The sequence below is a fragment of the Cydia amplana genome, chromosome 21, assembly GCF_948474715.1.
Source record: "Cydia amplana chromosome 21, ilCydAmpl1.1, whole genome shotgun sequence".
NCBI lineage: Eukaryota > Metazoa > Arthropoda > Insecta > Lepidoptera > Tortricidae > Cydia > Cydia amplana.
Genome location: NC_086089.1, coordinates 10036227 through 10052601, shown reverse-complemented (window position 1 = coordinate 10052601; position 16375 = coordinate 10036227). Strand labels below are relative to the sequence as shown.

General features: G+C 39.8%; 2 protein-coding genes across 2 annotated transcripts in view; one reads left to right on the top strand and one right to left on the bottom strand.

The window, feature by feature from the left end:
• Positions 1-16375, bottom strand: part of LOC134657945 (uncharacterized) — a 138644-nt gene that overhangs the window by 81429 nt on the left and 40840 nt on the right. The gene's annotated exons all lie outside the window — the stretch shown is intronic.
• LOC134657970 (protein CBFA2T3) overlaps positions 1-16375 on the top strand; it is a 35810-nt gene that overhangs the window by 14452 nt on the left and 4983 nt on the right. Inside the window, exons 2-6 of the mRNA XM_063513576.1 lie at positions 3281-3376; positions 3995-4152; positions 5397-5543; positions 5915-6027; positions 15502-15686. Of these exons, the coding sequence (XP_063369646.1) occupies positions 3281-3376; positions 3995-4152; positions 5397-5543; positions 5915-6027; positions 15502-15686 (699 nt within the window). The remainder of the gene's footprint in view (positions 1-3280; positions 3377-3994; positions 4153-5396; positions 5544-5914; positions 6028-15501; positions 15687-16375) is intronic.

The following is a 16375-nucleotide window of genomic DNA, read 5'->3' as shown; positions in this document are numbered from 1 at the left end:
ACTTTCCGGTCGGTGCTACATCTATTGTCAAGTAGCAGTACTGATAGTTCCGCTACTCGATGCTAGATGCTAATAGTCTTTTTGGTACTAAAACTGATGTATGGAGTGAGCACTCTATGTATTTTTTTCTCTATGGTGCGATGTAGTGCATAGTTAGTTTCCATCGTATTTTCACGTAAACTTACGAACGTGTCTTGCTATTTCAGTCAGTCTCGGTGCAAAAATTAAAGACATTGACTGAACTACAATGACAAATGTGACGTTATCTATGAAAAGGGACCTTATTGTCGATGGCGGTTACGCCATTTAACGATGCTCCGATATAAATACAATGTAGCGCGACGCTGAGTTTGGCTTTAATTTCTCTTATTAATCTTATGAAAAAGTAGTTATAAAGCGGTTATGCAGCTATTATAAAGCAATAATACAGCTCTAGAGAGCCTCGTGTCACCCTTGAGAGGACACTGGAGTGGAGTACCTATCAGCAGCCGAACACACATATATCTTACTGGAGACGATTCCGATTTAACAAATCGTTACGGTTTTGATTTTATTTTGATATGACATTGATACTCGTATGTGATATTGATATGTATTGAAATTCAATTTTACAGCATTACAGCTAACGCCAATGCGCTGTAAAATTAAGTAATAATAAAGCTATAGGTAATAAAATTAGAAGATAAATATGACATTAATTAATAAGCTTCCTTTGTTGATTCGCAAAAACGTAAAAAAATCTTTAAAAAGTTTATGACTATGATGTGCGCCATCGCCAATAACCAAGGATACGGTGTAAACGTATACATGTCACAAACATACAAAACACACACACACACACACACACACACACACACACACACACACACACACACACACACACCTAACCCTTCAAGTGGCAGGTTACCGGCTCGTGGTCGATTACGATTATGTTAATAAAATTAGAAATTTGACAAATTAAAAATAAAATTATAATTCCAACTACTGAGAAATGACACACTTAATGATAATTAACACACTTGTCAATTAATTGAAAGAAAAAATATTACCTGAGCATTTCTCAAATAATTTGTATATTTCGATCACATCTTAGATTTCTAACTTCTAACATTCCTTTTTTTATTACCAAATGTGTAAGGAAATCTGGTAAGGTAACAAAAAAGGATGTTTCATACAAACTTTCTTGGAAATTTTGGGAAATATGGTGGAAATTGTTCAGCTTCATGTACTTTACCAGCATACCAATTTTTATAGAAATCTAAGATGTGATCGAAATGTACAAAGTTTTTGAGAAATGCTTACCTACATATTAAATTGTAATTATAAAATGCCTTGTTTATATTTTTACTAGCGACCCGCCCCGGCTTCGCACGGGTCAACAAATTATACATAAACCTTCTTCTTGAACCACTCTATCTATTAAAGAAACCGCATCAAAATCCGTTGCGTAGTTTTAAAGATCTAAGCATACATACAGACAGACAGACAGGGAAGCGACTTTGTTTTATACTACGTAGTAGTATCGACTTAACCGACTTAAACCCTGACCCTCCTTTCGCCAGCACCTTTATTGGATGTTTTACCCAACAGCGGTATTATTTTCCTTTACGCCGGCGCCCGATCGGTTCTTTTGAAACTGACTGTACCGCGGGAATGAAACGTCACGGGCAGTCGCGGTAAGTGCTGTAGGGATGGGACACGAAGGCAGTTATCGATAAAAATATTATAGGTAGGTTACGCTTTTGAAAATATTATTGCTTTTGAAGTTTACTGTAGGGAATGAAACGTCACGGGCAGTCGCGGTGCTGTGTAGGGATGGGACACGAATGCAGTTATCGATAAAAAATATCATCTAAAAAACTGTGACTGAAAGTTGACAATAATATAGGTTATGTTATAAGAGCCGGTTAAAGTTAAACTAAAAAAGAAATCATAACTGCATGCCTAAAAAGGGATCAAGCCCTCATTTCTGCAAATGAAGGTCTCTTTAATTCCTTTAGAACTTTAATATTGCTTAGGAAACTTTTCGCAACTTGTACAATCTAATCTATAAAAAGCACCAAGTAATCTAATCTACTTATAAAATTTCACTTGCCTTTACTTTTTACTTTACCTACTTAATCGGATATACTGACTTGTGACCTACTAACGTTTTGACAGTAAGTGTCATAATAATTTTAGGGGACATAATAAATATGAAAAGGTTTCAATGGTTTAGGAATCAAGTTGCTTGACATATAAATATAAATTGTTTATTCGTGGCAAAGAAAACAAATACAAATAAAATAGAGAAATAAAAAAAACTTACATAACATAACATTACATAACACTACTTAGACTTACTATTGTATTACTTTCTTTTAATTGTATCTTAACCTGTCTTATGTAGAATAAAGTGTTTAGGTACATACATACATATATACATACATACACAACATAATACATACATTAGCCACGAAATGGCCCCGACTCAGCATGGTGTTAGCCTGGATGGCCCAACGCTGTTCGGTAGATTGTTGTCGATGTTTGCCACTAGTGTCCCCTCCCTAGCGCGCCGTGCCGCGGACAGCCGACAAAAACACGGCCAGTCAGACGCAGCCTAATGGCAGAGGTGTCACACACACACACAAACCAACCACTACGTATATCGCTATACAATACACATAATATAGTATGGTATAAGGCTGCTGTAGAGGAAATAAATCTATAGTTCGTTTTTTTTAGCATTAGAAATAAGGTAAACAATCTTGATGTGTCTTTTAATAGAAAAACACGTTTTAAAAATAAGTCACGGCAAATATGTACCTAACAATTATGTATCTACTACGGTCATTTATATTCTTCTGCTTTCATAAGTAATAGTTACTGATTTTTAAACAGCGTTTTTGAATTAAAAGACATGTCAAGATCGCTTACCTTCTTTCTAATGCTAAAAAAACGAACTATAATAAAGCCTGTATTTATTAAGGTCTTGACATGTTTACATGGATAAATAATAAATAAACTAATAAATAAATAAATAGCGACGACATTTCATTGCATGTTTGAGAAAAGACAGTTTATTCAAGTAGGCATATTACAATGCGCTTATGAACGTCAAATAAAGCTACACCGGCTCCAAGCCTACACCTCTGCCTCGAGAAAATTTAAATCCCCTCTCAATTGGAGGAGACTTGACTATACAATGCTACTCATAGTTTTTCTTCTATTTGAAATAAATATTTGATTGGTGCAAGATGTAGGTAACTTACTTACTAGTAAATATATTTATTTGTTGCAGCACCAGCAGGCAAGGAGCATCGTTCTCCGGAACAGGAGGAGAGCCGGTCTTCGCCCACCCCGGGCCCACCCAGTCCACAGAACAACGGCACAGCAGGTATGTGAAGAAAAAAAGAAATGTATTTTTTCAAATGCTTATTTCGTTTTCCTACGAAACATGGCGATGAGTTCTCCCTGGCGCTCATAGTCTCATAGTCACACGGACTCGCCGCCAAAAATCTGCTGCCATACTCGTATAATCCAAGTTACGCTCTCATTTTAACTTCGATTTATTGGTTTAATTCCGATTGTATGGGAGCGGTTTTTTGACGGAGTGCTAGTGAGCTTGTTAACATTTTCCCCACTTGAGTGTCAAGGGGCCCTCAGATTACCAGTTCGCCTGTGATAGCAGCCTGTCAGTTTAACGCAAAAGATGACAATTTCGAACAACTGACAGGCGGATGATGATGATATCGTCCGGCAAACTGGTAATCTGTGGGCCCCTTCACACTCAAGTGGGAAAAATGGGAAAAAAAAGTGGGCCCCTTTAAATAAAGGCCTAATATCACCTTAAGAGCCACCCCACACTAGCGTTTCCCGAGCGTAAGCGTCTAGTCAACTCTATGGCTGCTACTCGACGCAACGTTGGCTCATTTTCCATAGCGCTCACTAGGCGCCGACGCTCAAAATATACTTTTCGCCCAACTTAGTTACTAACTAATATATTTCTCCCCAGCCCTATCCTCCACGGAATCCCTCTCCCCACCGCTGGGAGAAGCGCGAGCGCCGGCGTTACTCCGTCTACGGCGTTTCCTATCGGCGTTACTGCAGTTCGCCAGCGACGTCGGCGCTGACACCGCCGAGCGCGTCAAACACCTCATATACAACCTCGCGGTCAGTATTATCCCTCTCCCACCGCTGGGCGAAGCGCGAGCGCCGGCGTTACACCGTCTACGGCGTTTCCTATCGGCGTTACTGCAGTTCGCCAGCGACATCGGCGCCGACACCGCCGAGCGCGTCAAACACCTCATATACAACCTCGCGGTCAGTATTATCCCTCTCCCACCGCTGGGCGAAGCGCGAGCGCCTGCGTTACTCCGTCTACGGCGCTTCCTATCGGCGTTACTGCAGTTCGCCAGCGACATCGGCGCCGACACCGCCGAGCGCGTCAAACACCTCATATACAACCTCGCGGTCAGTATTATCCCTCTCCCACCGCTGGGCGAAGCGCGAGCGCCTGCGTTACTCCGTCTACGGCGCTTCCTATCGGCGTTACTGCAGTTCGCCAGCGACATCGGCGCCGACACCGCCGAGCGCGTCAAACACCTCATATACAACGTCGCGGTCAGTATTATCCCTCTCCCACCGCTGGGCGAAGCGCGAGCGCCTGCGTTACTCCGTCTACGGCGTTTCCTATCGGCGTTGCTGCAGTTCGCCAGCGACGTCGGCGCTGACACCGCCGAGCGCATCAAACACCTCATATACAACCTCGCGGTGAGTACATCTTCCGTTTACCTACCTACTTCAGGTCGGCGTTGCTCCGTCTACGGCGTTGTCGGTTAGTGTAACTGCAGTTCGCCAGCGACGTCGGCGCCGACACCGCCGAGCGCGTCAAACACCTCATACAACCTCGCGGTCAGTATTATCCCTCTCCCCACGGCTGGCGTTATATTTAGGGTTCCGTACCTCAACAGGAAAAAAAGGAAACCTTTATAGGATCACTTTGTTGTCCGTCCGTTCGTCCGTCTGTCTGTCTGTTATGTTAAGACCCTTTATCTCGAGAACGCGAGGAGGTATCGAGTTGAAATTTAAACCATATACTCAGGTCTACGGTCCCTTGAAGCTGTGAAAAAGACTTCTACTCTTATGCCGCAAAAACGTATGTTTGATGTTCTCAAGGCAATCAAAATTTATAGGGTACTTCCCGTTGACCTAGAACTATGAAATTTGGCAAGTAATATCGTCTTACCCTAGTTACACTACAAGTACAGGGAAGAATCTAAAAAATAGAAATAAATAAAATAAAATAAGAAATAAGTTTTTATACGGAACCCTCGGTGGGCGGGTCTGACTCGTTCTAACTACATGTCTTTCGATACTGTGATCACAATAAGAGTAACTTATCTTTATTTTTGCAGTCTGGCACGATCTCGATCGAGGAGTTCCAGGCTGGCGTGCAAGAGTGCACCAACTACCCCCTCCGGGCTTCCGTGCCAGGGTTTCTACGTGCCCTGCTACCAGCAGCTCAGAGAGACCTGCACGCCAGGGCGCGGAGGGCCAAACAGGTATAGTAGTACATAGCTATAGCAAAGACATATAGTACGTAATAACTCCGTATAAGATGAATGTTTTGCCTTAACTTTGCCTCACAGACCAGGTTTTCTGTGCTTTGCATTTTATCTCCGCAACTACTGGGTCTAAAATTTTGAAAAAAAATACATAAAATAGCTCTTTACCCTTAGATGACAGGAAAACTTACTAGAAATGTGCAGTCAAGCGTGTCGGACTTAATGTACGGATTCCTTGGAACGCGAGTCCGACTCGCACTAGAACGGTTTTTTTAGTATGTTATTGACACAATGAAAAACGAGGTAGCTATTGTCAGTAGCTATTCTTCACTGTTAATAGAATACTAATGATGATGTTTTTTCTCTAGACACCGCTGCAGTATGTGCGCGCACACGAGCACCTGATCCTGGAGTCGGGCGGCGACGGTGGCGACATCTTCGCCCAGCCCGGCGACTCGCTCAAACGACGCGCCAGCGACCCGTGAGTAAACATTTACGGCTGTATTCATAAACGTCAGCTGATGATCGTTGCTTGTCTCTCTCTTTGGCATAACGAGAGAGGGACAAACGACGATCATCAACTGATTTACTTAGCAGCCGTTTATGAATAACGCCATTAATATACCAAGGCCGGTTGTAGACGTCCGCTGTTTTCGCCGGACAATAGGGAATATTACGCGAAACTCTGCGCAGGGGGCGCCACTCCCACACTCAGTCACAATCTAAGGGTCTAACGAGAGTCGAAATTTTGTTATATAACCACTCCATCACTCTTGCATATTCAAGCGATAAAGAGGCAGATCGCTGAGCTTCGATTTCGCGTTTCCCCGTATGCCCTTTGTAAACGAACCGCCTTGATGTATCAATGTCATATTTTGTTGTCTGTGAAAACTTGTCAAAAACAGTTTATGGTACAGTATGTATAAGTTACTCTATGGTATACTTACGTCGCTAGTGCTGCACTCTGGCGGCAAAACATTGCAGTAATACTCCCTATTGTCCGGGTTCGGCGATGATGTCTTGTTTTCTTGGGTGTAGGCTGACGGTAGCCAGTGTAGCCACACTAGCCACATACAAATTATTGTAGTCACTAATTCTGCAGCTGAAGCTTTTGCAGCTGTGTGTACATGCCTAATTGACTGAGCGAGTACGAAGCGACGAGCACCAACTGGAATATTAAATATTACAATTTTATTATATTAATTCCAAACTTAGCCGTATTTACAAATGATTCACATCAAAAATAGTTCCAAGTTAACCGATCGGCGCCATCTGTCAGACCGATAAACCGAGCGCCTGCTGCGAACATCATAGCAAAGTTCCGATCTCGCTAATTGCTTGCACTAAACTAGCAGGCGCTTCGAATCGTTACGCTAAGCGCCTTTAAAACTGTTGTAATGGTCGTAATTTGACTCATTTAAATAATGTTTTAAAGGGGAAACCTGTATTACTAGATTGGGAGGTTCAATGTGGTGGAATAAAACTAGGCTTTTTAATACCAGCTATTTATATTTTACGACATTTTAAATGACGATCTCCGGCGCGTTCGGTAACTGAAAATTGATACAAAATTCAACGTCAATACATATAATATTCGCTTGCGAGGCTAATCTTCAGGTTTGTTAGAAATACCTACATTGCCGATTGCTAATGAACTTTCGTTGGTCCAATTTTCATCTACTATTTGACATATGTCACTTTCAAATAATGAATACATGCAGCCCATAGTCGATTCCACGGCGGGTAGTCAATAAAGAACTATTGACCACGGCTTGGCACGCGGGCGGGGATGTTTTCGCGATTTACCCCCTCGTTATCTCGCACATGTTCGTTCGATGGTGGGGGGGGGGGGGGGAAATGGCATAAAAGCATGTGCCAAGCGGCTGTGGTCGTATTTCAAATGAGCTGCGTTAATCGGTGAAGACAGGGCGGAATACAGACTGACAATCGGCTTATAATACGAAATATCTGACGCTTAAAAATTTAGACATAATTACGTATAAGAAATTCTCGTTAAATAAGCTCTAAGATGTTAATTAAAAAAAAATACTTAAACCCCTTATTCATAAACGTCTGCTAAGTTAATCAGCCGATGATCATCGTTTCTCCCTCTCTATGACATAATGACAGATAGGGACAAACAACTATCATCCGCTGATTAAGTTAGCAGCCGTTTATGAATAACGCCATAAGGCTTTATTTATATTTGTTTAATTATATTATTTGTTACCTACTGCAATAAAATTTAAAAAAATAATAATTAAGCCAATATACACGTATCCCTGTTGGGCACAGGGCTCTTTCAAGAGGGCTTGGGCAATAGTCCCCACGCTGGCCTAAATGCAGATTGGGGACTTCAAATTATTAATTTAAATTTGTAAGAACTCAAATTGGACTTTGTTTTATTTTAGTCTTTTAGATTTTAGCTTTCTTAGTAATTTTACGTCCTTTCATTTCGCCGAAGAATGTCTCGACAATGTTTCATTTTTCCCATTTTACAGTGTAATAGTTTTTCTCTGAAAATATCTAAAACAGCTGTTTATTGTAAGATTTTTTAAATTCTCAGCTTGTCAAATATTTCTGTTTTACTTATTTCAATAAATAATCAAAACCATAATAAAACGTTTACGATTTAATCGAGAAATCTAAGGCTACAATTAGCGCCTGCCGCAAATCTGGTGGCAATTATCAAACAATCACAAGTTTGCTCGGACTAAACGGGCAGGCGCTCGCCGCGGACCCATGTGCCGGCGATTCGTAAAACCAGTGATTTATTAGGCACAGATCTCACATCGACTAGACTGAGCAAACTAAGCACACATGCGGGCTAGGGTTCAACAGGGATTATTTTCGAATATATTGTGCCCAACGTTGTTTATCTTTGAAACATTCACTTTTTCTTTTAATTAAGTAGGTACCTACTCATAAAATAATCATAAATAAATAATTTATTCTATAACATAGGTACAATAATTTGGTCTTAAAAATATGTTGTGAAACACTATGTTTTGACAGTAGGCGTACGATTGTTTATATAATGTTTATCATGCATAATTATATTTTAAAGCATAATTCTTGCATAAATATATTTATACATATATAAAATTTTACGATCTTATTTCTTTTATTTTTGAGTAAAATGGCTGTAAAGTTCGTACCGACAGGTACCTAAGCTATTTTAGCCATATTCGCTATTAGGAAGCCCTAGCTCTTGTGTGCCCGCGAGTATTCGTACAGAACCCGTCTAAGCAAACCCTGCGCCGGCTTGGCAGTGAAAAATCGTAGCGTGGCACATTATATTATTTTAGCTATGTGACGTTTGTCTTGACGCCACACTCTCTCGTTTACCAAGACGGAATAGGTACTTATTGTGCTGTAAAATGGGCAGTCTACGGGAGGTCGTCTTTGATTAGAGGATACTGGATGTAAATGTATATGTATCATTATACATATAAGCTTCTAGTGCAGCTGTGTCTGTTTTATTTATTTAGGCTAGAACATAAGTATGTTAGCGCGACGGTGATAAATTATCAGTTTTATGACATGATTTAGAATAACGCATTTAAGATACTGGCCTGAATTAAAATTGAATTAAACTCCAGTTTCATTAAAAAAACTGGACAAGTGCGAGACGCACTCACCCACCGAGGGTTCTGTACTCTTTAGTACTTAATTGTTGTTATAGCGGCAAGTTGCAAGTTGCAAAGTTGCAAAGTAGGGATTGCAAATATATATATACTTTCAGGTATTCGAATATTCGACTTTTTCTGACGACATATTCGAATATTCGAATAATTATTCGAATATTATAAAAAATAAGAAAAGGAACGAGAAATCGGTTTATTATCGTTTTATTCAAAAGCTTTTTTCACATATTGCTAAAACTAATGATATTTTGCAGAAATCTACTTAATTGACTAGATTTTATCATCCTACTATGAGATGCCCACATTTTATAAAAACAATTAAAACGCCAAAATTAGACGTATTCAATATTTCTAGATAAAACTTTTATTATAAATGCGTCGTTGCGTGAAATAATATAACTTTAACCATCCAAACACCTCTAGGTATGTAAGATTTTTTTTTACTAGGTAATTATTTTCCGATTTAAATGAACTTGTAGTCACTCAGAGGCCTGTAAAAAGGCCTTTAATTCCATTGTATTTTGAATCTTTATTGACTTTATTTTTTTTGTCAAGTTTTTATTCCTAATGGTCGGCTAATTATATAATATTGGAATATTTAAGGGAAAAAGTTAGTTGACTACTGGGTGGATTATTCGTCAGCTAAAGGTGCATGGTTAGATTACTTAGTCGGGCAGGTTTGGTATGATCAAATTTGAGAATTGCGATAAGTGGCAAGGTTTAGACTTCAAAAATTCGCTTAACGTACGCTTGTACTGAATAAACAGAATGACCCTTTAACTTAAAACTTACGCACCGTAAAAATACCATACTTTTTGATTTCGTTTTCTTGCAAATTGAGTTAGGTTTCACTGTATTCACGAAGTCTATCGAGAGGAATACAGTAAAATAGTTATTTGTACAACAAGAGATCAAAGTTTGATATTTCTTCGAGTGCTTATTTTGAGTCCCGTGCAAGCGAAAGATTCTATACTAGATTCACGAGCGTAGCGAGTGAATCTAATTTAGAATCTTGAGCGTAGTAAGGGACTCAAAAGCGCACGAGATGTAAATAACTTTGATCTCGTGTAGTGCAAAAAACTTTTCACCTCAGCAGTGAGAACATATTAGAGAACCCGAAAAATGTATTCCTTCTTCATCATCTTACCTCTGTTCACTCATGTTTTCTTAAGATATACCAACAATTAAGTTTTCACCTCAGCAGGTCGAACAAGGGTACTTTGCTACTTAAAAACAGTGAGCAAAATCGCATTTTGCTCATTTTGTCTCACACAGTGAGCAAAATGCGATTTTGCTCACTGTTTTTAAGTAGCAAACTACCCTTGTTCGAGCTGCTGAGGTGAAAATATTATTTCCTTCGTTATTGGGGTACCTAGTACCTACCGTTCCTCATTCACTGTAAATACCCGGAAAACACACAGAAACTGTATGGTTTGTAGCTTTCTAATAGACCCCGAAGGCTAATCCTATTGTCTATTGTTAAGAAAAACCGCTCGTGCCACGTGCCACAACCACCGGCATAAAAAATCGGTACTTCGGTTACTGAGTGCCGGCGAGTCGAACGCTACAGAACCAGTCTAAAATGTGTCATCGAGATGCGTAACAAAGGCGCGTTATCGGAGAGCGCACCTACACTGGTTTTTTGAGCGTTGGACTAGCCCGCGCTCAGGTGCCAAATAGAATAATTAGGACCCTTTTTTGCAGGTAAGTAGCACGTGCGGTTTTACTGAACAATAGACAATAGGATAAGCCTTCGGGGTCTACTAGAAAGCTACAAACTATAACTACAGTACAGCGGATAAAATAGATTTTTTATAGTAATAAAAAATATTCGAATATTCGAAACCTGAGCGGCCGAATATTCGAATATCAAAACAGGTCGAATATTCGACCATTTCGAATATTCGAATTGCAAGCCCTAGCGGCAACAGAAATAAATCGCCTGGTGACTGATCCTGATTTTATAAAAGGCACACCATTAAAAAAAAAACCGGACAAGTGCGAGTCGGACTCGCGCACGAAGGGTTCCGTGCTATTACGCAAAAAAGGGGAAAAAATCACGTTTGTTGTATGGGCGCCCACTTAAATATTTATTTTATTCTAATTTTATTTTAGTACCTAATTGTTTTTATAGCGGCAACATAAATACATCATCTGTGAAAATTTCAACTGTCTAGCTATCACGGACAGCGGATTCTTAGTAATAGGGTTCCGTTTTTAGGGTACGGAACCCTACAAAACAAGTATTTTCGAAATCTGTCTACGTGTAGGTAATTGGTGGTGTAGGTAGGTACATTTAATAAAAGATTCCGACGAATAAATAAATAAATAAAATAAAATTTGTTTATTTCAGACCATCAGAACCATATTTTTATGAGGATAGAATTTGGGAAAATTTGGGGAATTACTTTTTTTAAATCGGCTAAATAAATAAACAAAAAGGGAAATCGCCTGTGAATTAAACCCTGTTTTGAGCTGACCATACAATCGTTCGGGAGGTGTGTCCGATAATGATTTATCGCTTGCCGATTGCGCTGCGAACTCTGAACGCTGGGGTTCGAATCATGAGCGTTAGCGGGAGCGGGAGCGATACTAGTTACGATACAATAGAGTTGGACTAAACTAACTTTACAGACTTTGCAATGACAGTGTGTAAATATCCTCATCAACATCAAAATTCTATGAAAATATGACATTTATTACCTACATTTGTTACATCAAATACAAATCACATTAGGTGCAGAGTTATATGTAAGCTCAAGATTTAAAGACCGAAATGCCTATTGAAAAAATATTTTTTAGAACTGCCCGGGTGCGGGCCGTGATATCCGACACTTCGTTCACCGGTCACCTGTCATAGAAAATGAAGTGTCGTTTGCCTCGGCCCAGAACCGGGCGGTTCTAGCGTGAGTCATCCTTTATACAGTCACCTTTCTATATATGAGATTAGGACGCAGTGATTGCCTATTTTGTAAAACATGCCATACGACAAAATAAATAAGTAGAGCATTATTTAAAAGACTAAAAGTAATTTTTATGAAAGAAAACTCATCGATCAGCTGGTGCACACGGTCCGTCTGATGGTAAGCGATCGCCGTAGGCTATGGATACCTGCAACTCCAGGAGTGTCACATGCGATTTCCCGACCCTTAAACAGCAGTGTACAGTGCACAGCGTTTGTACTAATATAAATAATGAGCTCAACCGTTTTATGGCTCCTCTACACGATGGGCCAGCGCCGGCCACTCCAAGGGACGCAGCCATGCGGTAGAATGAGATAGCAATATCACTGGCTCCCTCTAACACATAAATGCGTCCCTTGGAGTGGCCGGCGCTGGGCCATCGTGTAGAGGAGCCATTAGGCTTGGCTGTTGACCAGCGATGCATTCAGCATTTGCAGTGGACCCAGACAGGCACCTATGACGTGTTTCGATGATTTATCATTCACCATTACATTCACAGGATGCATGGGCCGCACAAGTTTAAAGAGGAAAGCGATAAGCTTTTTTATAGTAAAATGTAGAGTTATTCTCAAAAAAGTGGCATCTTAACCTGTCATCGAGTTTTTGTATTTAATGTATGCTTATTTGCTCTTTTTCATATGAGACAAAAATGTTTATTGATAACAATAACATTGTTTATCGAGGCCAAGTCATTATTTTTATTTTTATTTAATACTTATATTTACTTTACTACTTATGTAAGTTTTAGTGTAAAATGTGCTAAAGATTATAGCTGCAGAGATAAAGTATCGATTGAAATTAAATTCAACAAAATCGGCTTAGAAGTTTTGAATATTTTTGATGCTACAGAAAACACGACACAAACATATCCACATACGTACATAGATAGACTGCTATAGTTTGGAAATATGCACTACTAGTATGGGCAGAGAGAGACAATCATGTTGTATATTTCTTATGCTAGTATTATATGTACCTACCTACTACCTAACCCGAAAAAGAGGGATTAGAAGAAGAAGGAAGACATTTATTCCATAAAGCACACATAGGCAGAACAGGACAATAAGATATACAGAAAATAATTAAAGACAGCAAAATAAAGACAAAATTAAGTACACATTAAAAAAACAACTTGGGTTCAGCAATGTGTGCCGTGGGAAAAAGGGATTAGTTTGTTTTATTTTATTTTAATAGGCAAAATTGGATTGCCACACTATAAAATCATAATTATTTCTAGTCGGGTATAAGGCCTATTTTTAACCCGACCCTATGAAGCCGATCGATGGTCTTGGGTTCGAATCCCGGTAAGGGCATTTATTTGTATGACGGGCACAGATATTTGTTCCTGAGTTATGGGTGTTTTTATGTAATAGTAAATATCTAATTATCTATATTCGTATGTAAATCGTTGCCTATGTAGTACCCATAGTACAAGCTTTGCTTAATTTGGGGCTAGGACGATCAGTGGGAGTTTTTTTATACCACATCGGGGGCAAACAAGCATACGGGCCGCCTGATGGTAAACAGTCACCGAAGCCTATGGACGCCTACAACTCCAGAGGATGCGCGTTGCCTACCTTTTAAAAAGATTGTCCACAAAATATTTATAAAATTATTTATTTTTTAGTCCCTTATTAACTCGCTGTCTCCCGTAACTTGTGCCACGCCCATAAATCTTTGTTTGCGCGTAATTCGCTCTTATTCCTGCATTGTCTTTGGATCGATTTATTCCGCTTTTCTCATTCAAAACTTAACCACAAATCAACCGATTGTGAACTCTAAGTCAATGGAATAAGAACTTAGCTTTGCCTATTGTTTGAAGAAAGTTTCAATGATAAAGGGTTTTGGAAGTTTTAATAGGCACGTGGCAGTTGTTTCGGAAAAATAAATGCATTTTAAACAAACGATTGTAGGAGAAACTTTGGGGGCTTTTGTATGAATGCTTTTGTTAGCCGACTGTGAAGGAAAGGTTGATGTTTTATGAAGTGTATATAGTTGTTTACGTATGGTAGGAAAAACCTGGACAATAACGGAACATTCAAATGTATGGTCTTCATTTTATATGGTTTGATTTTCACAGTTTTTAAAATATTACTTTTTTTACGGTTTAATATTTAGTATTATTCCGCTACATTTATTTATTTATTTAGTCGTATGGCATGTTTTACAAAATAGGCAATATTTTACATATATACAATTATCGCGAAACAATAAAAGATGTCCAAAACAATACAATTATAGGTCAACATTTAAACAGTTGAGCCACGCTGCTGCGTCGGGTGTGAGTTGCAGCAGGTCTTCTCTAGCTCCAGTGTATGCGTGCAGAGGGCAGCGTTCGATTATGTGTTCTATGGTTTGGATGTCCTCGTCGCATTCACACAAGGCCGAATCCTTCCATCCCCACTTATTTAAGAAATAATTGCAGCGGCCATGGCCCGTTCTTATCTGTTAAGGCGGCACCATATTTTTCGGGGAAGGTCGAACCCTGGAAGCTGATGTCAGCTTCCAGGGTGTATTATACATGGCGAAAGGATATGTACTTATGATCCACTGTAAAATATACATACTCGTACCTATACATTGGCTCAAAAACAGGCAGTTTGGTATAAAACTCTTCTTTTGAAGTCGACCCAAAATTCTCATACCGGCAAGTGGGATAGCTGCATGGGGACAGATCGCCAACTTTAGTTTTTGACCATGAACTAATCTAACTAGACTTATATAGACCGGGATATGAACCGTGATTACCTTTAGTATTGTTTTCGAGCTCCCGATATTTCGACGCAGTTACATGCATCTTGTTCACGGGTTACTGAAGATAGCGGGTGGGTGTCAGTTGTGTAGACCGAACGTGGTCTAGCCCAGCGTACCTATATACCTGTATCAGGGATGTTGCGGATGCGGATGCGGATATTTAAAGGCTCACATCCGCGGATGCGGATGTCAAGATTAGGTACTTAGAAAACGTCAAATATTACATTTTTAGTATTTTTTTATTAAAAAAACGAAACGTTTAGTATTTGAGCAAGAATTTAGGTGCGTTATATTTAAGTAATAAACAGTAACTTAGCCGACTTTTCTGGTTCTAGACGATTTCGTTATAGGTAATGACGAAATTACCTAGCACTTACGCCGTCGCTAAGACGTTCCTGTACCGACTTGTTCGACATCCGCATCCGCATAACCTCCGCATCGATTTTATGCGGATGCGGATGCAGATGCGGATGTTGAAAATAATGCGTAAGTTCCGCGGTTGCGGATGCGGATGTTCGCAACATCCCTGACCTGTATACCTACGTATATACGATATACGTCAATATTGATGACTGATGATGATTGTTCCAGGTTCTACGAACAAACCAACGGCACCGAAGACTTCCCCCCGCACGCGAAGCGCCCTCCCCCCTCCAGCCTGTTCCTCAACCCCTCCCCCTTCTTGTACCCCCTCCCGAGCAACGCCAGCCTGTTCGACTACGGGCATTACCACGGCTACCATGGGGGGCAAGAAGGGGGGTTCGAGAGGAGAGATGGTAAGTAAAGTCCCCTTTTTAATTTAATAATAGGGTATTTGACTACTATTAGTCAAATCAGTTTCTTTTTAGGGTTCAGTACCCAAAGGGTAAAATCTTGACCCTATTACTAAGACTCAGCCGTCCGTCTGTTCGTCTGTCTGTCTGTCACCAGGCTGTGAAATTTTCAGAGATGATGTATTTCTGTTGCCGCTATAACAACAAATACTTACTAAAAAAAACAGAATAAAATAAATATTTAATAAGCGGGGCTCCCAACTAAAAAAAACAGAATAAAATAAATATTTAATAAGCGGGGCTCCCATAGGTACGTGACGTGATTTTTTGCCGTTTTTTGCGTAATTGCACGGAACCCTTCGTGCGCGAGTCTGACTCGCACTTGGCCGGTTTTTTAATAATTGTTGGAATTATTAAAAAATTGTGTCCGAATGTTATTTTGGTAAATTTTTTTTTCGTTGTGTTGTTTCTTGTAACCAAAATATGTGACGAAGTTTTTTGTATGAGATGAAATTTTGCTTTTAGTTTTTCTCGAGTAAAATATAATCTACAGCTAGAAAGACATGCAATAGCATTCGACTTAAAGAGACCCCACACTAGCGTCTCCCGAGCGGCGTCTAGTCAACTCTATGGCTGTTGCTCGACGCAACGTTGGCGCAACTGCGCAGCGACGTCATATTCCATAGCGCTGA